A 24,690-nucleotide genomic window follows, 5' to 3' on the forward strand; every position below is an offset into this window, starting at 1 on the left:
CATAAATCATATGAGACAGAGCTTCTGGGTTTGCAGCTGCAGAGACCCCAGATGCCAGGTGCCCAATTTTTATTTGTCTCTGCTCAGTTGAAGATAAGCAGGACCTGCATTAAGCCAAATGAAGAAGTTTGCAAAGGGTCTCCAGCCTGTCCCTTCATCGCCCCTTTTCACCCACAATGGCGACTGCACAAAGCCCTTATGTGCTCTTCACTGGTCTCCCTGTCATTAAACACTAACCAAATCTATATCAGTCCTTTGAACCTGGTTGGTGACTGAGTGATTGCGTTTTAATTGAAAGTCGTTCACGGAAAAATAGGTCAGCCAAAGAGATGCATGCTTAGCTTTCTTCGATTTGTAAAATCCTTTGTGAGATTTCAAATCTAATCAAGGAGGAAGGGGTGTGTGATGGGGAGAAATTGCAGGGCAGAAAGCCAGCCATGGAATCAGACTAGGTCTCCTTGGATGAGTCTGAATCAAGCCAGATTTGGGCTTTTCAGGGCGAGCTGGTAGGAAGCGGGGTAAGAAAACATCTGGCCTGGGTCCCTTTCTCTCTGTCCTTGAGAGAGGAACAAGCCAAAAGTTGTATAGGCCTAGATCTGGCTTTTAATGAGCTTTGGGGGAGCCTGTGTCAAGGAAGATGCCCCAAATCACCACCGCCTGTTGGGGAAATGGCACATTCAGGGGTTCCGCAAAAAGCTATTTTCTTTCTTTCCTGGGGAAACAAATCGCAATCATTTATTCCTCTCAAATCTACTGCCCGGACGGGGACTCGTGTTGTTTTGAGAGGTCACTAGCTCAGCAGTGCCTAAGTACCAGAAACTGAGGTTGCTAATATTCAAAACAGCCCGGCAGGAGATGGCGTGAGTTGTACACTGACAGACGTGTCTGCAGTTTGAGACCATCACACTTCTTAGAAGGATTTGCACTGGAGCGTGTGCATTCGTGTTCAAGTTACTCTATTAAAAATTCTCGAAGAGGTCAGATGGACTCTCTTTCTTCCCAGAATGTGGATGAGACATTTTTGTTGAATTTGTCCAACTACATTATAATAGTAGGGCTGTTAATAAGGGATGTGCTTTTAAAAAGACGTATTTCTTGGTAAGAAATGTCAAAATCAAGAGTAGAAATAATATAGGGCATGTAAGAGGACACTCACCTTAGAGGATACAGCATAGCGGGTTATAAAATAACAGTACAAAAAATGTCAAAGGGGCTAGAAAAGCCCCTTTGTATCCGGTAGTCTTGACACAGGGCAAAGGGGAGGGAGTTAAGGAAGGGGAGAGAGGAGAGGTTCTGCAGGAAAAAAGGATGGGAGGCAGGCTACCATCTGGAAGAGGGTTTGAGGAAGGACCAAAGCCAGCCTCACACACAGGGGAGAGGTAACAGGTGGTTGGAACTTGGACACATTTAGCAGGAAACACCAATAGGATTTGCTGAAGAGGCAGATATGTTCCTAAAGAGGCTTTATTGCATCAAGGGAATGGAATTTGGAAATAGGTAGTTTCATTTTCCATATAAACCATATCCATGAAATTATGAATGAACTAAAGTCTGAAATCTACATTCTAGCTAAGAACTGGAGGGTTGTCTTTTTCCTATTTCAAAGGCCCCTCAGTCACCCTTGATAGTGACAAGGAATGGAAGTTCTAGATTTCCACACTTTGACCACAGTATTTGCATAACGAGACTTCTTGCCTTCTGATAAGGCTTTGAGTGAAGCCAGAAGCTATTTCCTAATTGAGGGTAGGGGTGGGGGGTGGACAGACATCTTGAGAGTTGTAAAGCTCACAAATTAAAATGACTTTTTACTCCAGGATATGATTGGCAACTTCTCCTTAGAAAATCATTGACCTTATTACACCAGTGGCTGATAGAAGTCATTCCAGAGCCTCTTTCGGAAAACCAACAGTATTTATAACTGCTAGATCATATGTGTTGAATGCTTACTGCAAGGGACTGCACTGGGCTTTATATGGTTTATGCTATGCAGTATTTATAACAATGCTTATGATGAGGTAGAACTCCCCCCTTATTTTCCAGATAAGGAAACCAAGGCATAGAAAGGTTAAGTAACTTACAAACCCCTCATGGTGCATGAGGGGTGCATTGAGGGTGGTGTGGTGGCAGAAGCCACTTTGCCAGATCACTGCGTTACAACGAGGAGGGTGCCTCCAAAGCCAGTCTCACATAAGGGCGGAGTTCAGCAAATCTGTGCTGCATAGACCAAATATTAAGAGAAAGTTCAGAGACTTTCAGTAATACCTTCATGAGAAGTCGAGGAAACAGGGTGGCAAAGCCAGAAGGACTCAAGTTGTCCGTCTTTCTGTCCGATTCCCTTCAAAACGTACCTTGAGCTTCCCACCATGCTGAATTCTCATGAAAGAGTTCTCTTGTCTAACCTCATCACTCATGGCTTCCAGCCTTTTCTCGGGTTGTGATAGTACAAAGTATAAAAGACTACTCTTGTCTCCCTTTTGCTATCTGAAGGCAGAGAGGAACACGCAGCAGTTTCAGATAGGAAATTTCCCTCTCTAATGGTTCTCCTCGTATCTGTAGGAGGGAACAGCTCATGCAGTGGGATTTACCGACCAATGAAAAGATCTGTTCTCACCATGTGTGCTTGTGCTCCAATCTTATCTTAGATCTGTTTTTACAGATATTATCAGATCCTTTTCCTCTCCTATTTAGCCCACAGCTAAACTGTTATCTGTAAGGGATACTGACATTCCTTTCAAAAAAAAATACATTGGCTAGGGGTGCCTGGCTGGCTCAATCAGAAGGGCATGCAACTCTGATCTCAGGGTCATGAGATTGAGCCCTACATTGGGTGTGGAGATCACCTAAATAAATAAATAAATAAACTTAAAAAAAATACATTGGCTATATGTATGAAGTTGTATGATCCAGTTATAATAATTTGGGAATAGCATTATGGCACTTATTTCAAACTCTTGGTTTGTATATTCTTTGTATAATATCATATGTTATATAATATATTACATATATCATTATATGTGTATATATGTGTATATTTAAGTGTTTTTTTTTTTTTTTTTTGAGAGAGAGAGAGAGAGAGAGAGAAAGAGGTAGAGAGTGAGCAGGGGAGGGGCAGAGAGAGAGAGGGAGACAGAATCCCAAACAGGTTTCACGATGTCAGCACAGAGCCCAACGTGGGGCTCAAACTCAGGAAACATGAGATCACAACCTGAGCCAAAATCAAGAGTCAGATGTGTAACTGACTGAGCCACCCAGGTGCCCCTGTATACACACAATTTTAAAGACTGGAGACAAACGCATGTTAAAATTTGGTTGGTTCTTTTTGGGCGAATAATCACCTAGTAACAATGATAATCATCATTGCCACCATTAGTTGAACACCTATTATATTCATTCACCAAATACCCTATCATGTACCAAGCCTGAAGAATGTGGTAGAGGACAAAATAGATCCTCTGCCCTCATGTCAGTCTCTTTCTAGATGCTTTACGTATTTATTTCACATCCTTGCTGCAATCTTGTAGAACATCTATTTCCTGATTTTATAGGTAAAGAGTGTTAAATTTACAGAAATTAAGTAGCCTGCCTAAAGTCATGCAACTACCAAGTGGCGAGCTGGGATTACTACTGCAAATGGTCTGATCCAAAGAAAGAAGACTTTCCCAGTATGCCACTATTTCCTCAGTAAGTGTCTTCCCACCTGGTCTAGACATAATTCAGCCCTGGAGGAAACAGCCTTCGCACGAGAGGGCTATTGCCCAACACGTACCACAGGGAACCTTCCGATGAGAAACACATGCTGTTAGTTCTTCAAGCCCCAACCAACCAAGCTTGTCACGTTCACCGATTTAACCATCTTCATCACAGACAGGAAAGCACCCTTATTATTCTACCGCTTCTGTTACCTACACAAATCAAAGAACTTTGCAGGTTTGTGGAAATTCCCCAAGGGAAGGGAGAACAAACCTTGCTGAGTCCCTGTCTGTGAATTTCAGATGTGTGGATAGTCTCCTCCTAATCCTATCAGGGAAGGTGGAACTGATCTCACTCGACATAATTTAACTGCATTAGGAATAATTTCAAACCTAATCCAGGAAAAGATTGGTTTGTCAGATATAATCTAAATTGAGAAGGGAGCCATTAAATTCCAATTGAAACCATCCATTCAGTTAATACTTACTACAGACGAGGGTAGAACCCATTATGGAAGAGCAGGGTGGCCTTCAGGTACTTAATTTTCTCGCGACAACTCTTTCTGAATCTCCAGCACAAATGAAGATTTAAAAAAAAACCTAAGAGGACAGAAAAGAATATAATAACATCTGCCTCTAGGTAGTGGGTCTTAGTTTCCTCATCTGTGAAATGAAGGGTTCTTTGAAATGTGCTTTTCCAGTTCTGCACAGTTTACAGTGTTGTGAACATTATCTCTTTATCTCTTCACTACTGGTTAGAGTTTCCTTTCTGAGCATCCAGATATTTTTCTTGGGATCTTTTGTTTTTCAAAACATTCAGACACCAATGATATCACATGTGGAAACTATCTTCTTTCAGATATGAAGACACTGTTTAGAATTTAGCTCAAATAAGTATATTTTTATTCCAGTGGTGTTTATATTTACTTTGAGCTTCTAGATTCTGTGTGCACTTCTTAAGGCAGTAAACATGATATTTCTCGTGTTGTGGTTATTTGCGTATTTACCTTCTCCTTCCAAGATTAAAAATTATTTGAAGACAGGAGTTACATCTTATTTGTTATTACATTCTTTAGAGAGTCATCCTATCGCATCATTGTATGCATGGAAACCACATTGTATTTTGCAGAGCTGAATTTGGAATGTGAAAGTATAATGCCACAGAGACTTCAACAATAAAGAATAGAAAACACCTTAAAATGTATTTGAAGTCAGTCTAGTATTCTTTAAAATAGCATAAATGTGAAGGGGTACCTGGATGACTCCGTCAGTTAAGTGTCCAACTTTGGTTCAGGTCATGATCTCACGGTTTGGTGAGTTCAAGCCCCACGTCAGGCTCTGTGCTGACAGCTCAGAGCCTGGAGCCTGCTTCACACCCTGTGTCTCCCTCTCTCCCTGCCCCTACCCTGCTGGCACTCTGTCTCTCTGTCTCTGTCTCTCTCTCTCTCTAAAAAGTAAACATTAAAAAATATTTAATTAAAAAATGAGGATGCTAGTAGTACCTACTCATAGACTTTTTTGAGAGTAAAATGATGTCATCCATGTAAAATGCTTAGCATGGGATTTATCAAATTGAAACCACTTGTACAAGTTCAATGTTTTCATTGCTGTTATTGAAAACATCTATGATGTGTAAATCCTAAAGAGCATTGATTGGCTCTGTGGTTTTGCCTCCTCCATGATGGCCTGTGAGCTTCTCTTTAACATCTCAGATTCGAAGAGCAGGATGTGATATATACACCTACTCTGAAAGTCACCTGTGCTCGGTGTTATTTTCAATGGCAGTGAATCACCTTGAAAGGGACACATATTTTGGCATGGCCCGTGGCATGACATGGCACTGAAGAAATGTCTAATGAACAAAGCCTTCAGGAGGAAGGGGCTCGGGGAGAAGACTGGGGTGGAGAGAGGCTGTCAGCAACTTACTCCCTACCTGGTGGTCGCACCAGTGCCGATACAGCAAAAGGTTTTAGAAGAATATCACTGGCCTTTGCCTAATATCACATTATTCTTACATTAAGGGAATAATTGGCCTGCTGCATTGACAAGTGGCTCAGTTCCTTCCGCCTGATTTCTGAGGAAAAAAGGAAATGGCTATATACTATTTATTATAAAGTTCTATTTCTATTTCTTCTTCGGGTTTTTTTTAAATGTTTATTTTTGAGAGAGAGAGAGAGAGCATGCACGCACAAGCAGGAGAGGGACAGAGACAGAGGGAGATGCAGAATCCAAAGCAGGCTCCAGGCTCTGAGCTGGAGAGCCTGGTGGAGGGCTCGAACTCACAAACAGCGAGATCATGACCTGAGCCAAAGTCAGAAGCTTAACCGACTGAACCACCCAGGCACCCTGTTCAGTTTTGTTTTTAAAAGAAAAGAGGGAGTCCTCAATGATGTCTCAATTCAGAATATTCAGAAGAGTTTCTCTGGTTTTTCAAAATTTCAAAGTTTATATTCTGCCCGTCAGCTCTTACTTATAATATTTCACCAAGAAACAGTGACCTCCTTGAAACATCTTTTATTCTTTGATTTCTCTATTTCTACACAGAAAACTAGAATCTGTTCTATTCCTGTTTGTGACATCACTGGATAAGAAAGCCAGATTTTTCAGATGCTACATACAAAGAAAAGAAAGGAAGGGGGGGAAAAAAGACACCTTTTCTTATAAAGTAAAATGAAGGTTCGAGAAAAATGCCTACAATGCATTAAAAGAAACGCATCCCAAGCAAACTAGTTTTAACTTTCCTTCCATGTACAGGGATTTAAAAAAAAAAAAAAACTCCCTCCTTTTGATGATAAAGGGAAACTCCTGATTATCTCTAACCTTTGGAGATTTATCTTAAGATTTTCCTTCACTTTAACTTCAGGGCAAAAGATGAGAAGATTACCTTTAATGAAGCTTACTCAAGAATAGGTGACTGAAACTCAATTCGGTTTTTTAACATTCAGTGTGTTCTTAGAAACAGAGGAAGATACCCTCTCACTCGCCTGAAAGAAAGTCTTCTTCCAACATCCTCCTTAGAAGGGAACTCCTTAGAACTTCGAAGAGAACTCCTTCCTTAGAATCAGGCTTTCCAAGGGCCACGGATGGTCGTGTTGAGGAATTCAGTAGACCCAGTGTGACCCATATACAGTCATCCCCGGCTCTTAGTGTTGCCCCCTACCCAGGGATACACCATCCTGCTGGCTTCAGAGAGTCAGTGCCCCAGCCATCCTACATGTGTGCATAGGAAGGAGCTACCACTGTGTGTTTATAGTAACTTGTTCTGCCACCAATGTTTGAATTATATGGCTTCCTATAAGTCTTTCTTCTAACATGTTTTGCAAGTCTCTTTCATTTCACCTCATTATTCCAGAATAGATCTTAAAACACCAGCCTAGATGCCTTACAAAGTGAGAATCAATCATTTCTTTATTAATACACGTGACCTGTTAGCTAGACGAAATGTCTTTAAAACTTGGGGCGCATGGGGGTGGGTGAGAAAAAGAGCTCTTCTGCAGAAAAGTGAGACCTCTTCGGACACAGTGTTCTGACTTTGCTACAGGGACAGGAGTAATTTCCCCCCGAATCTCTCCCAGCCCAGACTGCTCTCCGGATCATGCCTGTTTATCCAAAGGTCAGCCACACATCCCCACCTGCCACCCGCAATAGCGCTATCCAAAACTGTACTCGTGCCCTCCCAGAAAGCCTCCCTCCCCAGAGATGGTGCCCTGTGCCGCACCTCGTCCTAGACAGAAACGCAGCTGACTCCTCAACTTCCCCTTCTCCCTCGCCATCACAGTCGGTCTATGATGGACCCCACTGATCAGTCATTCTAAATCTCTTTTGAATCCATCCACAGTGGCTCCCTTCATTTTATCATCTCCCATGTGGATTATAGCCTCCTAATTTATTCCCTGCCTTTGGTTTTGCCACGCTCTCATCTATTCTCCACAGTCACCGGATGGATTGCTAAAAATGCAGATGTGTTCACATTACTCCCCTGCTTACCAGCTTTCCATGGTTCTCAGGTGCCATTAGACTCAAGGCCAGATGTAGCCCGGCACAATGTTGTCTTTAGCCTGTCTCCCCAGGCCACCACTCACCACTGTCTCCACCTGGAATTATTGAAGCATATGTTTATTGAGCATTGATTATCTTCCAAGCACCATACTAGATGCTATGGAGGTGGTAGTGGATAAGACCAACCGAGTCTGAGTCCTACTAGACGTTTTAACATAGGAAGTAAGAGAACCTCTGTATGTGCCACACATACAAGGTGGCCCTGGCTTTGTTGTTCAGAAGAACCATCCTCTGTCACCTCCATGCTTTTGCACAAGCTGTCCTCTCATCCTGGAACATCCTGTCCTCTCCACCCCGAACACCAAATAGGCACCATCTTCCAGTATTTCTGGCACATGCCAACTATTTCTTTACTTCCTGGGTAAGATTCAGTGATACACTGGCAAATGCTTGCACAACCAGCTCTCAATGCAGTAACCATGCAGTTAACCATGTAAATGCAGTTATTAACTATGCAGTTAGTTACTAAGCATGTAGTGTTTGCCAATTTCTGTTATGTAAATATTCCCACCATGGTGATTTCATGCTACCAACGTGATGTCACTGAACACAGAGTAGCTCACCACAAGGTAACATTTCCCCCCTTTAGTGATACAATTGGCATAAATAACCTCAAAGGCATAAGTAATAGTAAGTAATTAGGAAGTAATGAGTTTTGAGTATATATTACCTTTGTTTTCAATATAACGTATACAAATTTCTTTAAGTTTCTACAGTTTAGCTTTTAATAATCACTGTTTAATGACTGGCTTGCAGAATTCCTGAAAATTTAACAAGTGGTCTTGTGAGCCCATAAGAGCCAGTTCGAACATAGCACTGCTATTCTAGAAATCCTTCTCTGACCCTCCATTCTGGTTAGTTGCCCCTTGTGGGTGCCCCTATTGCATTTATCATGATGTAATTGTCCAGTTTCTTGTCGGAACCTTCATGAGAGCAGGGGCATGTCCACATGGCACCTATGTCTGGCCATAGTGACACTCAATGAATATTGTTTGTGTGATGGGTTGAATGGATGATACAGAGCCAGGCTGATGAAATCTACACATCTATGTAAATTCAGCAAAATGATCTTAAAACTCATAAACAAAGGGCATATAAAATAATCATTTAGCCAGGCCAAGAAGGTTAAGGTCTCTTCGTCTCCACTCCCAAAATACGCTTTGTTCGGTTCCTTGTAATTCTTCCCTACTAACCATTTGGGAGAAAATGTTAAGGTGTTCTGCTCTTTAAGGAAGGCAAACGCTTCAAGGGAAAAAAATCATCTTCTCAAGCAAATGGAACGAATTTGCTTTTATTGAAGAAACAATTTTAAGACGTATGCAAAACATCTGACAGATATTCTGGAACCAAGCTGCATAAGCATTGGGAGTAAATTTTTAAAACCTTAAAACTGACATGGTAGCTGGCTTTTGAAAATTGAAGCCAGTGAAAAGCAGCCAAAGCTGAAACTGATGAGTTGACTTGATTCAATATAACCCGAAATTCTCTTCACGGAGTCCTGAGCCTGCCCAGGGACCCATGTGGAGTTTGCCAGACAACTTGGCCAAGGGATCATTGTAATCAGTCTTTAGGGGGAAAAAAGCATGAGTCAGGGAGCAAAGAAAAAGAGAGGAAGAGAGAGGGGAAGGAAGAGAGAGAAGGAGGGGTGGGTAAAAGAACACAAGAAAAGAGCAGATTGTTCTGAGACATTAGGATGAAAACATGTTTTCTTAAAAAATCAATCCATAAAGAGAGCTGGCAAACTAATAAAACAAAAGAAAAAGAAAAAGCCTTGATATTTAAAATGTTTGTGTAATGAGCACAGTAATTTTATATATCAAAAGGAAGAAGTCATTATTAAAAGTTTTCGGTTTATATTCAGGAAAAGTCTTCGTGGGATATTAGCAGAATGCAAAAAACATTGTGAAATGAGGCTCTAGGGTGTCAGTTTAATCTTGTGTCATGGTGATGATATGGCTTTTCTGGCTATGACTCTTAATAAACTGGGGTTTAAAAAAACATTTCAACTTATTCACATCTATTTACTAATGATAGGTGGACAACTCCTACACACCCATTTCTATCTCCAGATTATACTTCTTTGAAAAAGGACCCCAGCTCTGTGCTGACCCTAGACAGTCAAGGACAGGGAGACCCTTCAACTGCAGCCACGGGCAAGTGGCGATGCTCAGAAAGGGATGCTTTGCAAACAGCCTGATTTGCCTTCCACTTTGCTACAAGCAACAGCCATTGCTTGAGACGTGAGCCCAGTTTCCTCTAGAACCTGTGTCTCTTAGCTCACCCGCCATTAATCAGAGAGCCAAGCCTGACTATTATATATACAGGGTCTTAAGCTCTCTAATTGGCTTTCCAAGCACAGTGGGTAGCTGTTATCAAGCGATCAAGGAACAGGGTTTTTTTTGGTTTTATTTATCAGTTTAAAGTTGTTGATTTGATTTTGCTTTAAGTTGGCACGGTAAATGGAATAAGGGAAATATCAAATGAGTTTTTTACACAGACCCATGATTCATTGTTTTCCCTGAAGTCCAAAGAAAGAAATGTTAGGCTGATTCTGGAGAGATAATGATTCTTTGTGATAAAGTATATAAAATACATAGCACAGGGTCTGGCCCATCATGGACATTCAGTAAGTGAAAGCTCTCTTTTCCTTTCCAGTCCTGTCTTACAGAAATCTGTCTGCTAATTGCCTTCCATAAATGTTTGCAAAAGGGTGAAATTACAACTAAAAATTTTATTTATCCATAAGCTTTCATTCCCAGGGTTTTTTGTTGTTGTTGTTGTTGTTGTTTGGGTTTTTTTGTTTTTGTTTTTTTAAGAAAAGCATGTATTGTGGGGCTCCTGGGTGGCTCATTCATTTAAGCATCTGACTCTTGGTTTCAGCTCAGGTCATGATCTCACAGTTCACGGATTCAAGCCCCACAATGGGCTCTTCTCTGACAGTCTGAGGCCTGTTTGGGATTCTCTCTCTCCCTGTTTCTCTGCCCTTCCCCTGCTCATGCTCTCTCTTTCTCAAAATAAATAAACTAAAAAAAAAAAAAAAAACACACACACACATACTGTGTGCTAGGAACTCTTGCAGATTCTGGGATTCAGCAATGAACAAAATATTTAAGATCCAATTCTTCATGAAAGATTACCCATGCATCACTCTGCATAATCCATAGATTTGATTTGTTATCCATTATTGTGCTATTTAATTGCTAAAATATTACTTCAATAATATACCTTTCTATGCCTCATATTTTTAGTGTCTTTTCAAAGTATCCTATCCTTCTGTCTTCCCAGCAGCCATGAGAATGGGGGAGAATATGTTACTCCAAGGTCATACAGGTTTAAGGAGAAAGTCTAGACTCTCGTTCATGGCCTTTCTCTTAGGCCACAGCTGTCTCTCATGAAAACAATGAGACATACTTGGACAAAACATATGTAAAGCCCATGCAGATATGATAGCTTCTGTTTCCTTGGGAACAACTGGGATAGATTTGAATTCCCCAAGTGGTCATCTAACAAACAGTTCACTCATCAACACTGTAATTTAAATTAGAATCTCGTAAGTAAATAAAACATTACTTACTCTCAAAACACCAAGTCCAAATAAATCTAGGTAGCATTAACTGCCACCCATATTAATATGAAAGATTAGAGTTCTGTTTGCAAATTTTCAGAACGATATATGGGAATAGCAACATCCCACCACAATAAGAACCCACTGAGCAGAAACTGAGAAGATAGAATTTTTTTTAAAACATAGGAGCCGAGACAGGATTGATCGGCAGCCGCTGCTTATCAGGTCACCAGTAATGACTTTTGTGGATGTATAATCAACCTGCAGAAGACAAAGAGATATAGGTATAAAGCTACGGATGCTTCTGGAAAAGTGCATACCATGTTGTTTTATTTTAAGGGAAATATGTTAAGACGCTGAGATGTCCTTAAGGGAAAACGGCTTATATTTTAAAACCTAAGACACAGCACTCAAACCTGTTATCACCACACCTTCCTCTCTTTCTCACCTCTCAGAAACAATAAAATGTCTCTTCTTTCAGAACTTTGTAGCTTTAACGTCAGCGTCTTTAATTTCAGAATGCCAGCATACTTCTGAGACGTTATTTTAGTAATCTTCTTAAGAGAGAGAATTCATAAGGCAGATATGTTCCCCAAACCCACAGGTTTTGCAAGCCCACCAAGCACGAAGGAAAATTCTGTTGTACATTTGTGGTACCTGTCTACACTGGGACTGCCAGCTACATTTCCAAATTACAGCGGTCCCCCCTTATCCATGGTTTTGCTTTCCATGGTTTCAGTTTTTCAGTTACCTGCACTCAAATGTGATCCCAAAGCAGATGACCTTCCTTCTGACCTACCTTCCTCTGTCAGAAGGCCACCACCAGTCTAACATCATGTCACGGTGTCTGCATCACTCATCCCACTTCATCTCTTGTAGGCATTTTATCCTCTCACCGCATCACAGGAAGAAGAGTGATACAGGAACAGTAAGATATTTTAAGGGGGGGTTCCATGTTCACATAACTTTTATGATGGTCTTTTGTTGTAATTGTTCAATTTTATCATCTCTTATTGTTGTTTATCTCTTACTGTGCCTAATTTATAAATTAAACTTTATCATAAGTACACACATATAGGGAAAAAATGTATATATAAGATTTGATTCTATTTATGGTTTCAGGCATTCACTAGAGGTCTTGGAACATATCCCCCATGGACTGTATCTAATTATCTATTACAGCATCCCTTGGAGGAAGACAGGCAGATGATACTGATTCTGTTTCTTCAAGGATTAAAGCTTATGATTTGTTCCACAAATGTGGCTTCAACTGTGCTCTCTAGAAACTTCTCTTCTGTTGTAAAGAAAAAACCGTTAGTGACTTAAAACAGTATTTCTTCCCTTGAATTAAAGGTAGTGGGGGGGAGGCACCTGGGTGGCTCAGTCAGTTAAGCATCTAACTCTTGATTTTGGCTCAGGTCACGATCTCACGGATTGTGAGATCAAACTCTGCGCTCTTAGCTCAGAGCCTGCTTGGGATTCTCTTCCCTCCTTCTCTGCACCTCCCCCGTGTTCTCTCTTTCTCTCAAAACAAATAAATAAACTGTGAAAAGAAAAAAAGGCAGCAAGGGGTGCAGGCATTGTTGGCGGGAATGTAAATTGGTGAAGCCTCTATAGACAATACAGAAGTTTCTTAAAAAATTAAAAGTAGAACTACCATGCAGTCCAAGAATTTCCCTTCTGGACATTTATACAAAGAAAATAAAGACAGCAATTTGAAAAAATATACATACCCCTATGTTCATCGCAGCACAATAGCTGAGATATGGAAGCAACCCAACTGTTCCTCAAGAGATGAATGGATAAAGAAGTTGAGTAATGGAATATTACTCAGCCATTAAAAAGAATGAGATCTTGCATTTGCCACAACACGGATGGCCCCAGAGGGATTATGCTAAGTGAAATAAGTCAGACAGAGAAAGACAAATGCAACCATATTATTTCACTTATTCGTGCAATCTAAAAAACCAAAGAAGACAAAACAGAGGCTGATAGAAAGAAGAAATACAGTTGCTAGAAGGGAGGAGAGTGTAATAGGGGAAGAGACTTGAGATGTGCAGACTACCAGTTATAAAATAAATAAGTCACAGGGTTGTAAAAGACAGCACAGGGAATATAGTCAATAATATTGTAATAACTTTCTATAGTGACAGATGGTAACTAGAACTATTGAGGTGATCATTTTGTAATGTATAAAAATATCGATTCACTATGTTATATACCTGAAAGGAATATAATATTGTATGCAAATAAAATTCAACTTTAAAAACTTGTTTTATCTAAAAGGAAAAAGAAAAAAGAAAAAAACGTAGTGGAGGTGGAATGGATTCACAAACACCTCTACATAGATGCATCTAATCTAAGTGTTACATCTGAATCACTTCTCTGGGTTGGTTAGAACACCCTTCACAGCGTATCCTGGGGTGTGTTCCCTGGAACACCCATCTTGTGAGAATCTCCTGCGCCCTCTGAGGAGCCAGAGGCCAAATAATTTGGGAAACACTGCAAGTGACCTCCTCTCTTTTGATGAGTCAGAACACGCAATCACATGACAAAGTTCTACTATGTACCTAAGTACCTAATTTAACTTTGACGCGTGGAATTTACTGCATATGTAACAACTGTTAACAACCCTTGGAAGTGATGTTTTGTGGAAAACATTTAAGAAACATCAGCCCAGACATTTTTTCCCCTCAAATCTACTGACTCAAAAAACAAAACTTCTAGAAAGAAACCGATTGTAGAATAACATAATTAGCTAATTAATTGTCAAGCACTAACTTTTCCAAACACCGTCTTCTAGTTTCCTGCCTTATGTATTGCATTTTATCATCGCGGCCTATCTGTATGGTGAATAATAGTATTATTCCCATCTGACAGAGTAGGAGACTCAAGTTCAGGGAGGACCCTGAATGTTGGCATGGCACTGGGCTGTCCTCAGCCCTACCTGCCACCTGGCTACATGCTTGCCCTTGGTGAGTGCAACAAGGCTTTAAATTTCGCCTTAGGCTGATGATCCAAATCTACACCTCCGCCCTGACCACTCCTCTGAATCGAATTCTCATGTAACCTAACCTCATTTAGCCTCTCACTTAACTGACTCACATTATTCTCCTCTTTCTTCCCTTATTCCAAATGTAATATACTGGGGTACTCAGACCACCAGGTAAAAGGCTTATTGGTCCTTTATAATGACGTAGCCTTGGGCCTCGTGAGCCACACAGCTTTGTCTAACTAGACCGCTGCTATCGCAAGCTCAGACAATTGTCTGAGACAGTAGAAATGTCCTGCACAAGACCTCCTTTTGTCAACCATCCCATGAACCCCATGTTTGAGAAACATGTTGTCTCACTAACAGGTTGCATGGATCAGAAACAGAATCACTGATTTTCACCTTATTGTTCATCTCAGTAACATGACGGATATATGTTGTTTAAGATATAGTCGCTGCATTGAGAATCAGGCAGGGGATTTTAATCACTCCCGAGCAGTGACAGGGTGAATGGGTGCTCTGGTCTCCTTTGCAACTGTTCCTTTCCGGTTTCTTGAAATTCCGAAAACCAGCCCTTGACCCCTGGGCATGGCCCCTCTACGTGGAAGGGTCTCTTTCTGGCATTTCCTTTTTTCCTAAGGGTAAAATAGAATCTGTGTTGAAGGACCTTCAAGATTCATATCGTGACATATTGCAATGGATTTTTCTGTAGGTCTCCAGCTGATGACGGGGTGAGATGTGGCTTCTGTCATAATTACAAGTCAGTATTTTCTTCAGTTTGGGTCATAGTCTCAGCAATTTCTGCACTGAAGCCACCTTAAAAATATAAATAGCAAAAAGCTACTGGGCTATGTTGACTTACTCATGTTCTGTGATTATAATTAACACTCTCAAAAAAAAAAAAATCAAACAAGTGGTAAGGTTTTCTGTTATGATGAAATATCTCCCCTGGGGCCCTAATATTCTGTCAGGGCATTTCTTGCTCCTTTGATTTAATTTAAACCAGTGAGCCAGATTTTTCCCAAAGGGCAAATTAAGAAGGTCTGTTAACTCTTTCTGTGCCCTGCTTCAAGAAATTCCAGCAAGGCCATTAGCGTCGTTTTGCCCTAGGCTTTACACTTTCTAAAAGTCAGCTGTCATATTCAATGGGATCCAGAATAGCACACTCAACAAAACCCTGGAGCTTTGGAAATGTTAATACCCTCCATCAGCAATGACCTTGCCACTGGGAAGTGATTGAGGCACTAGGGAGAAAAGGGCCCACTATCTTTATCACATGAGTTTACACCATCAACTTCAGAAATTGTGTGAGAGAAGAATAATCAATAGTGTGTTAAGACCAGTCTCGAAGAATGGCAAGACAAAGTGCGTCCACTCTGCAAAATGCTGAGCCGAAAGAGAACTTTTGAATACAACAGAAGAGGAATTAGCTGTGGTGGTGGAACTGAATGAATTGTGTCTGGAGATGGGATTTGTCATTGGGAGTGGCACTGGAGAGCTGCGTACTTCAATAGAATCCCATAGTATGCTTGATGAAAAATGCTTATTTTAGAGTTAACGCAGAATCAAGTAACAAAACCGAAAGGAATACATTCTAAACATACCCAGGCAGGTTAAGAATTAGCTGACGTAGAGATAGTCCCAGAAAGCTGGCCCAAATAAGTATCTAGAAGTAGAATCACCTCCTGTGTAAAATGGAAGAAAAGTGACGGTAAACTTCATCAGAACTTCCTGAAAATGTTGCTATAGTTTCTGTAATTCTAGTAAAGGGATCATCTGATAACCAGCAGATAGTACCAAGCTTCTAAAAACAGCCAAAAAGAAGCGTCCTCACCCCACTGTGAGTGAAATCACTGTGGGAAAGAGCCGGTTGCTCGGTCCCTAAGATCATTACAATGAAATGTTTGATTTCCCACAGCAAACCTAATTGTGACATGAACAGCTGTCAACAACAAAATTAGAGAGAACTATCATTACAGGGATTTCACCACATGGGCTTGTCCTATTTCCACACCATTGCTCCAGAGAGAGTTTTCAAAGAACTCTTCCAGTAGAGGTTTTCATTATTCAGAGGGGAGTCACTCAACGTTATTTGGCCTTATATGCTCTACAGGAAATACACTTGTCACCATAACAGGAATCCCAAACGGGTATTTACTGAATGCCAAATGCAAGTACGTGAAAATGTCTCGGACGCAATTCATTCAATCCTGAAACTATCCTGTGACGTAACGATTATAATTCCTTTTTTTTTTAATACGGTCAGTGTTTGTTATTTGTGGTATTTATGTTTCAGAAAGTTGCTACAAATATTGAATTAGCAAATACTGAACCGATGGAGACACAGGGCTAGGCACCTGCAGGCTTTTAGTCACCTTTTGGTCAACCAACCAATACATAACCTTATTTAAGTTTATATTTATTTATACTCTAACTCCTGCCTGAACAAAGTTTATCTAACACACATACTTTCTCCATATGGCACGTCACAGCCCCTTGTGCTCAGGAACACCAAACCCTAAGCTTGGGGGGCATTTTAAACAGGGAAGTTGCCAAGTAAAAGCACAAAAATGTGAAAAACGTGGCACTAAATAGGCCACAGAAACGACACTTGTTTTCAGCATGAGAGCTCAGCCGAGAAGGCAGAGTGTCACCTTCTTCGGCCTCATCTGGGTACATGCATATAGGGCCACTCTGCCCATGTCTGCAGAAGCACATGACTATTGATTTTGGACTTACACAGTAATTTTGCGAGTAGGCAAATTCACAAATAGAAAATTGGTAAATAATGAGGATTGACTACATATATTGAAAATAAGAGTCAGGCCACCCCATATCTGTCTAGTCAATTCTTTCTGTTGTATTAGTGGTTGTAGTTGTTTAAGTTTAGAGATACATTGCATGCTTCTACACCAAGATCTTAGAAAGAATCTCATTGTGTAACTTTCTTGAACTTTCCAATGGTTCTTCCAGGTCTTTCAGGGATGTGGCCAACCCAAACCTGCTCCAGCCCTCAGATCTGCTCGCTCGGCTCCTGAAAATTTTAATACAAGGTTCAGACCTTACAATCCCGAGGAGAGGCCAACGACTGCTGCAGGCACAAGCTTGGACCGGCTGGTGAGTTCTCTGGGATTGATGGCCATGGTGGGCACTTCCTGTTACCAGGGTTATTCTTCAGAAGACGTGATGGGACTCTGAAAAAGTTGGTTGTAAAAATCATCTCATTCTTGTATCTGCTCCTGGTCTTAATTAGAATATTGAAAAATAATGAGATCTTCCCTTTAGGTCATGAATTAGATTATTTAAGGCATCTTATCACTATTAATCCACTCATGCAGTGGCCAAATTTTCAACTTCATATTTCTTCTGCAATATTAATCTGAAGACTAAGTTACTATATCTTCCAGAGATATAATTACAATAGCGCATTTCTTATTCCTCTGCTTCTGTTATTTATTCAGTTATGAAACAGTGTGATTTTACTATGCATTCTCGTGTATAAAGTGTTCTGTTTGAAAGACCTTGCCAAGAGACCCCGAGTCAATGTTACTACCATTTTCTCTTTATTGTGTGTCTTTAAAAAGTTGGAATCCTTAGCAATAGTCACTCTTTGATCCACTTAAATGTGTGTCAGGGGACCGAAAGATATCTACCAGCAAAGCAATTTACTTGGAGAATACAACCATGAGCATAGTAAACACAATTTTTAATGTGTTTTAAAAATCAAGTTTTGTTGTAAAAAATTAAAAGCTCATAATTTCAAAGAAATCCACCCAATTATTTTCAATGTAATTTATAGCACCATGAACAATTTATATACCTGTAATTTTTAGTGTTGTTAATGTTATTTTGCCAATTATCTTGATGTAAAACTAACAGATAAAAACCCTAAGGTCATAAAATACTTGAACCACATCTGATTATGTCATATAAACTCAGATCTCAAGGGATTTCTGGTTATGAAAATACTTTTATTAGTCACTGTTAGAAATTACTTTATCATTTTAGTTAATATCCTTCTACAGTGTAGAACTCCTAAGATTAAATTGGTTGAGTTTGGCCTCCAAGTAAATGCATCTCAGCATCTCTGTCTATACAAATCATATGTACTTACAACATAAAGCCCTAGTCACAAAGCGCCAAAGTGAAGGGGCAAGTGAAGTGAGTAGCCACTGAATTACGTTATAAATTTATTACTGTTTGTTAGCCAATAAAACCCCTCTTAAAATTACTCACCTTTCTTCTTTTAAACAACCAGTTAGATTCCCCTGAACAACTAGCCAATTGTTTTAAAGACATGATGGTTACCGTTAGATTCCATTTTCGAGTTTTCACGTTACAAACTTCCGTATGTTAGGATCCTTTTAACCAAAGCACAAATGGTGAGTACGGATTTGAATTCTCTTTCTTTTTTTTTTTCTTTTCTTTTTTTTTTTTTTTCCATTTTAGTTGGCTCTAGCTTAGTTATTGGAGTAATTCAAGCTTTTTGGAATTTTCATAAACTCTCATTTAAGAATTGGGGCACAGGGCAAGATGAGTAAGTTCTAGCGATCTACTGCACAACATCGCACCCACAGATAACAATTCTGTGTTGTGCACTTAAAAATCTGTTAAGAGGGTACCTCTCACGTTAAGTGTTCTTAGCACAATAAGGTAAAATTTAAAAACAATTTGGGAACATTATGCACTTAGTTAAATTTGCATTGAATTTGATCCATACAATGATATCTATGACTACTAATTAATGTTTTCCCCTTGAAACAGAAGCACAGTTTTCTCTCCTCTCCAGGAGAAATAAACACACACAAAACAAACACACACTCAAACAGGGGAAGTAGAGCAAGAAAAACATTTTTCTCGAGACAGCAGTATGTGTGCAACGTAGTACAGCCTAAATAAAGTGTCCGTGCCTTGCGACGTTCACATGATGTTTCACATCTGATAAAAAATAAAACTGGAATTTGAACCCTTTATAAAAGAAATTCATTGATGATCATCAAAATGCCCCAAATGTAAAGGTCTTAAAGAGTATTGACAAATAGCAAGCTATTTCATGCACCCCCCAAAAATGTATTTTAATCAATTTTTTTCTGAAAAGAACTCATAATGGTTAATCGTATGAACATGAGTAAAAACCAAGGACCAGACAGACTGCATAAGGACCAAATTCAGTGCATAGGAATTCAAATCAATAATTCAGTTTTATTCTAAAATGTTCTCTGACAGCACATGCTTAGCTCCTCATAGGTGTGACTTTAGGCTCTGTAAGGGAGAATGGCAGGTTTATAAATGTTTTATTGAGTTAAATTCCCAAATTCTAAGAATTCACAATTTGTAGTTCACAGCCAGCCATTAACCAACCTGGAGCTACATCCCAGTCCCTGAGGGCAAGGGGCTGTTTCCACATCAAAAGGAACTATACAGGGTTATTCTTGAGAAATACAAAGGAGGCCCAAAGCTAACATCAGAACTTTCCTTTGCAGCCCTTGGCGCCCCCAAGGCTTTCTTCCCTTTGAGGGTTCGGTGTATTTCTGAATAGTGGATAGGTAAACCGGTTACCTTAGACGGACCGGTTGTATGACAACTTATATGTCAACAGTCAGACAAAATCTCCAAGATACAAGCACTGGTGAACTCTCTTGATGGGTCTGCCATATATTATAGCCTATTTTGACTGTTTATAAACAAGTCTCATGTCATCTACTGTTTTAATTTTCTCCTGAAAAGATGTTTTCTGAATATTTATAAGAAGCATGTGTCCCAGAAAAGAAGGATAATTGGAAAAGACTTCCCTTAATTTCTCTAAGTGTTTCAGCAAAGAAAATGCTTCAAGGACAGCATCAAAAGAATATTCCAGTCACCCCACTGCTTTTGCCAGAGTGAAAATAACTGTAAAGCTCTTGGAGATTTGCTTCTTACTAGCACTTAAAATGAGTACCTCTGTTAATTAACTTTGGGATCTTTTGGTAAATGTTCTTATATCAGTTATGATAAAGCAATTTTTTTATGTGAACTGGCAATTATGGGGCTTATTTTAGAAATAAAGCTCCTAACCCCAACCTGGGCAAGCTGTTGCTAGAATTTATATAAAATAATTAAAATAAAACTCTCTCTCAAAAATCCATCAGCTCCATCATTTAACCTCCATTAGATTTGTAAGGAACTTGTAAACTCTTTTATAGCACTAGGACACATTTCCCTTTGTTCCTCTAAAGTTATATGGGCATAAAAGTCAGTCTAGGTAGTCCATGACTTTCAGACATACTACCCTCAAGTTATTTTTATTATCCAATAAGGAATGAATGCATTTGTATAAATTCAGCTGCTGATGGAAAACTGACTCATGAAAGACAATCACAGTCCTTCCTGCCAACAGCCAGGATTTGATGAAGATACAAATGCCATCAGCTAATTTGGTTAAGAGATTGGTCGCATGGTCACATGTGTTTCCTGTTACCAATCCCCACCCTAGTGTCTCTCTATCCGACCTCCTGTTACTGATTTTCAATTAAGTAGGCCAGAGGTGGTTATTTGCAAAAGATTGGTTTTCTTCCTTTTTTTTTCTTAAATTTACACTTCATGAATTCTCTGACATAATTTGACGTGAAACTATGAATGTTTTTAAAGAAACTTCCACTGGAATGTCACTGGGGGTACAGATTATAAAAATGCATCAACCAAAAGCGGTCAATTTTGTAGATCTGAGAATACAGAGATACTTCAGAGTATCGTCTGTGAAAGACAATTAATTGTACAGTGCAGAAAATCGAGCACGACGTGCTCTGTAGCTCCTGGACACGCGGGGCAGGGAGTGTCTGTCATGCACTCCAGCTAATTCATCAGAGCAAAATATACTTTAAATCGTGTGTCTTAGAGGGATATATTTCATAAAAGTAGATTTAAAAGGAAAAAAAAAAACAGACGTGGAAGTTCATTCATCAAGTTGGCGATGGTTTAGAAAAATGAACCTCCAGTAAGTATTCAACATCGCACTGTGCGTACAGGCCTCTCAGATATTCTTCTGGTCATTCTGTGGGAGTTTGGGGGGGGGGGGGGTCGCGGGGTGGTGGATTACCAGCCTACAAAGTGAAACGTTGTACCTATGCTGTGCTATTATGTATAGAATAATCTCTCTTTCTTTTTCCTTTAAATTTGTTTTCCTCTTGCTTCCCAGAGGATTGTGTGGAGGACAATGCAACATAGTGTAAGCTTTGGTCTTCTTTTTTCTTACACTCATCCTCATTTGTCTTTGTATGGTCGTTCCAGAGAGCTCTTGAGAAATTCCTCCTCCTCTTCCCCTTTCCAAATTGTCTGGAGTGTGTTGAACACTGCGCATGACCCACGGGTTTAGCCGCTTTCCTCTCTGCCTGGTATTTATGGTGAATAACCATTTTGGTATTCTCTCCCAATGGCAAGGTTTTCAATCTTAGCTTTGTGTTCGACTAACTCGTTTGGTGGCTGATTTAAATTCTATCCCAACGTTCAGACTATGTGTAGTCTGCCTGAAAAACTAGCTCTTCCCTGATAGAATATATTGGCTTTTTTCTTCTTGTGCTGAGCGAATAATTACCTCGCTGATAATAACAACAAACCAACATCAGCTCTCATGCATAAGGAGCTAATTTTTCCATCGGCGAACACAGAGAACTTGGGGGTTAAGAAATAGTTTGTGGTGTAGGTTGTTTACTCTTTTTTTATCCTTCCTTCTTGAAGTTACTGATGTCTCTTAGAGCATCGGAACGCTGGATATTTTTTACTACAAAGTGGTTTTTGTTGGGGCTGAGGACAGCACACCCAGGTTATCTTACCTGACTTTCTATATTAACTATAATAATCAGATAGTTAAGTTCTCTAATCTGGTTTTCATACTAGCATCCCATACTGATAATACCTTTTAATAAAGTGCTGAACCCTGTGTAGCATTGTGGACCCAGGAGTGAAAAGGACTGTCCCCTGATGGGCACATGTTTATCCATGCAGCACGCCTATGACATCATGGTGCTCCCTGCCTGCCTGGCCTTCAATTCAGGCCTGAATTGCTCTGTTAAAATTCATTTCTTTAAAAGGAAATTGTCCCCTGAGTAGTATTCCCATTTGTCATCACAAACTGAGCCCAGGGCAGTTGGAATGAGAAAAAGAAAGTTAGGAGGTAAATCTGGAACAGGACCACTCTGGAAGAGGAGACCTTAAAGAAGGAACAGCGAAGACAGATGGCTTAAGGCCTCCTGATGCTAAATGGAGAGTGAGGGGAGAAAACATCATGGGTAGGACAAGTCAGGGTTTTATTAGTTTGGCTCATTTGATAAAATTAGGGTAGCTCCAGCTCAGATGGTATGTGCCTGCCTTTCCCAGCACATTCTCCTGATCGCTCCAGGTTTTCCAACCCATCTGATCTCCTTATCTGATGGTTAGCAAGGGCCTTGTGGCTTTCCCCCAAAGGGAATGACTTCCTCAAACATATTGGAAGGAAGGTAAATCATACTATCATCCTCCACCCCCACCCAGTCTGCAGGACTTCCCTGCTGGCATCCCATAATCTCCTGTAACTGAGCCAAAAAAAAAAAAAAAAAAAAAATCAGATATCCATTATTGTATATGATTCTTTCAAAAATACAGTGCTACTTTTGAAATTCACCTGTTTGCTGTTGGTGCTAAATATGAATTATTGACATTATTACATATAGATTTAAGAACTTATAAAATATCACAATATGTATGCACTTTATTTTGTTATTCTGAAACAAAATGGACAAAGCGACTCACTTCCTCGTATCACTCTGCCTGATGGTTAATACCAGTTTCAGAGTCAAATGCTGGTCATAAAAATGCTCTTCTACACCTCTTCGGGGCCATTTTGGTGTGATTTAGGATGCCTTGGTTGCAGGGATTCAGGGAAACTGTCTGTTGTTCATTTTAAATTGCCATGGCATTTCATTGTCACCTCAAAGGATTCTGCATCCGGCTAAATCCACTATTTTGCATTTCAAAAGGATGTCAGGCCGTATTTAAGAAACTACTTTATTATCTAGAGCTTCAGCCACTGTCTTTAGGTGAAACTGATATTTCCCACCTTCCACCCAGACACACACACACACACACACACACGCGCGCGCGCGCGCGTGCACACACACACGCACACACACACACATCCCTACCTCAGTCTTTGCTTGGCCTGGGCAGGAAAAAGTAAAACCTCAGTAACAACAGTAAACCAGATTCTCCACTTTAATTAGTTTTCTAAAGATAAATGGGTCAAGGCCAGACTGGCTTTCAGCCTCTGTGGCCGCTGAATAAATTATGCCCCGTTCACCCCAGCCAACGAATGGCTGCCGCTCAATCCACTTCAAATTGTGAACTGCCCAGTCTTGCCTGAACCTGCTTTGTCTTGTTTACTGCAAAACCCCACTGAGACACCCCAGTTTCAAATTCAGTGAACCCTTGGTAATAATAGCAGCAAAATACAGTGAACTTTCAAAGCAGGGAGAAAATACAAAACAGTAAAAGCAAACCACCCAACTTATTCGGTCTTTTGGTTTCTGCCCTTCCCTGGGCAACATCAGCAGCGTGTGGTAGCTGGGAGAGCCGCCTGGCACAGGCTTCTTTCCACTTAGGAGGCTTGTGGTTGATGAGGCCCAAGTAGGGAACAGCGAAAGACAAACATGTAAAACGATGGGTTGTCTGCAGGATATTCTGCTTATTCCATGGGCTTGGAGGATGCACAAAATCGAACTCAGTGGTGTGCACCATTGGGACCCTGGATGGCATGCCATTGTCAGCTCAGTACACCTTGAGAAGCTATTCTTTCAGGAATGTGGAAGGACAGTGAACTGGGAAAGTGTACGTGGACCTCTCTTTAAGCTCAGGCGAGGCTATGGTCAGTTGCATTGGGTTGTATGCCTTGGGGAAAAGAAAAGGAATCACCCCACTGGCTACATTATTCCCTGGGAGAAACCAAAGCCCATTCCGTCCCCACTGCCTTACGACACATTCCGAGAATCATGACTCTCAATGAAATAAAGTCATGCTACAATTTTAAAGGGGGTATTTTTTGCACCGTTCAGGTGTAAGTGATCTGAAATCATGTTGGGGGAATTCTACCAACAAAACCACTTTCAACTCTAAGTTACACTGTCCTTCGTCCTCAGAAACATTTAAGCTAGAGCTTTGCTGACCTCTGACTGTGTCCTAAAAATGAAATGTTATACTTTCAGACAACAAGTATGGCTGTACAGATTTTCTGTCTATTTGATGGTATGTTGATATGCTTATTTTCCCCTGAGACATGAACATCTCTTTCAGCATTCCTAGATTTCAGCTAACCTCAAATTGATTCATTCTTTATGCATCGGTCAATCCACAATGTATGTCCTGAGGTCTCCACTGCA

At 40.3% G+C, this 24,690-nt stretch overlaps 1 protein-coding gene across 2 annotated transcripts in view; it reads left to right on the forward strand.

Moving 5' to 3' along the window:
- The window catches only part of GPC6 (glypican 6), a 1,119,539-nt gene that overhangs the window by 1,010,373 nt on the left and 84,476 nt on the right, over window positions 1–24,690 (forward strand). Inside the window, exons 6-7 of one of the 2 annotated variants that reach the window (XM_045480590.1) lie at window positions 17,279–17,422; window positions 21,480–21,509. In XM_045480590.1, coding sequence (XP_045336546.1) covers window positions 17,279–17,422; window positions 21,480–21,509 — 174 coding nt within the window. The remainder of the gene's footprint in view (window positions 1–17,278; window positions 17,423–21,479; window positions 21,510–24,690) is intronic. The other variant, XM_045480598.1, reaches the window with a different exon arrangement.

The sequence above is a fragment of the Leopardus geoffroyi genome, chromosome A1, assembly GCF_018350155.1.
Source record: "Leopardus geoffroyi isolate Oge1 chromosome A1, O.geoffroyi_Oge1_pat1.0, whole genome shotgun sequence".
NCBI lineage: Eukaryota > Metazoa > Chordata > Mammalia > Carnivora > Felidae > Leopardus > Leopardus geoffroyi.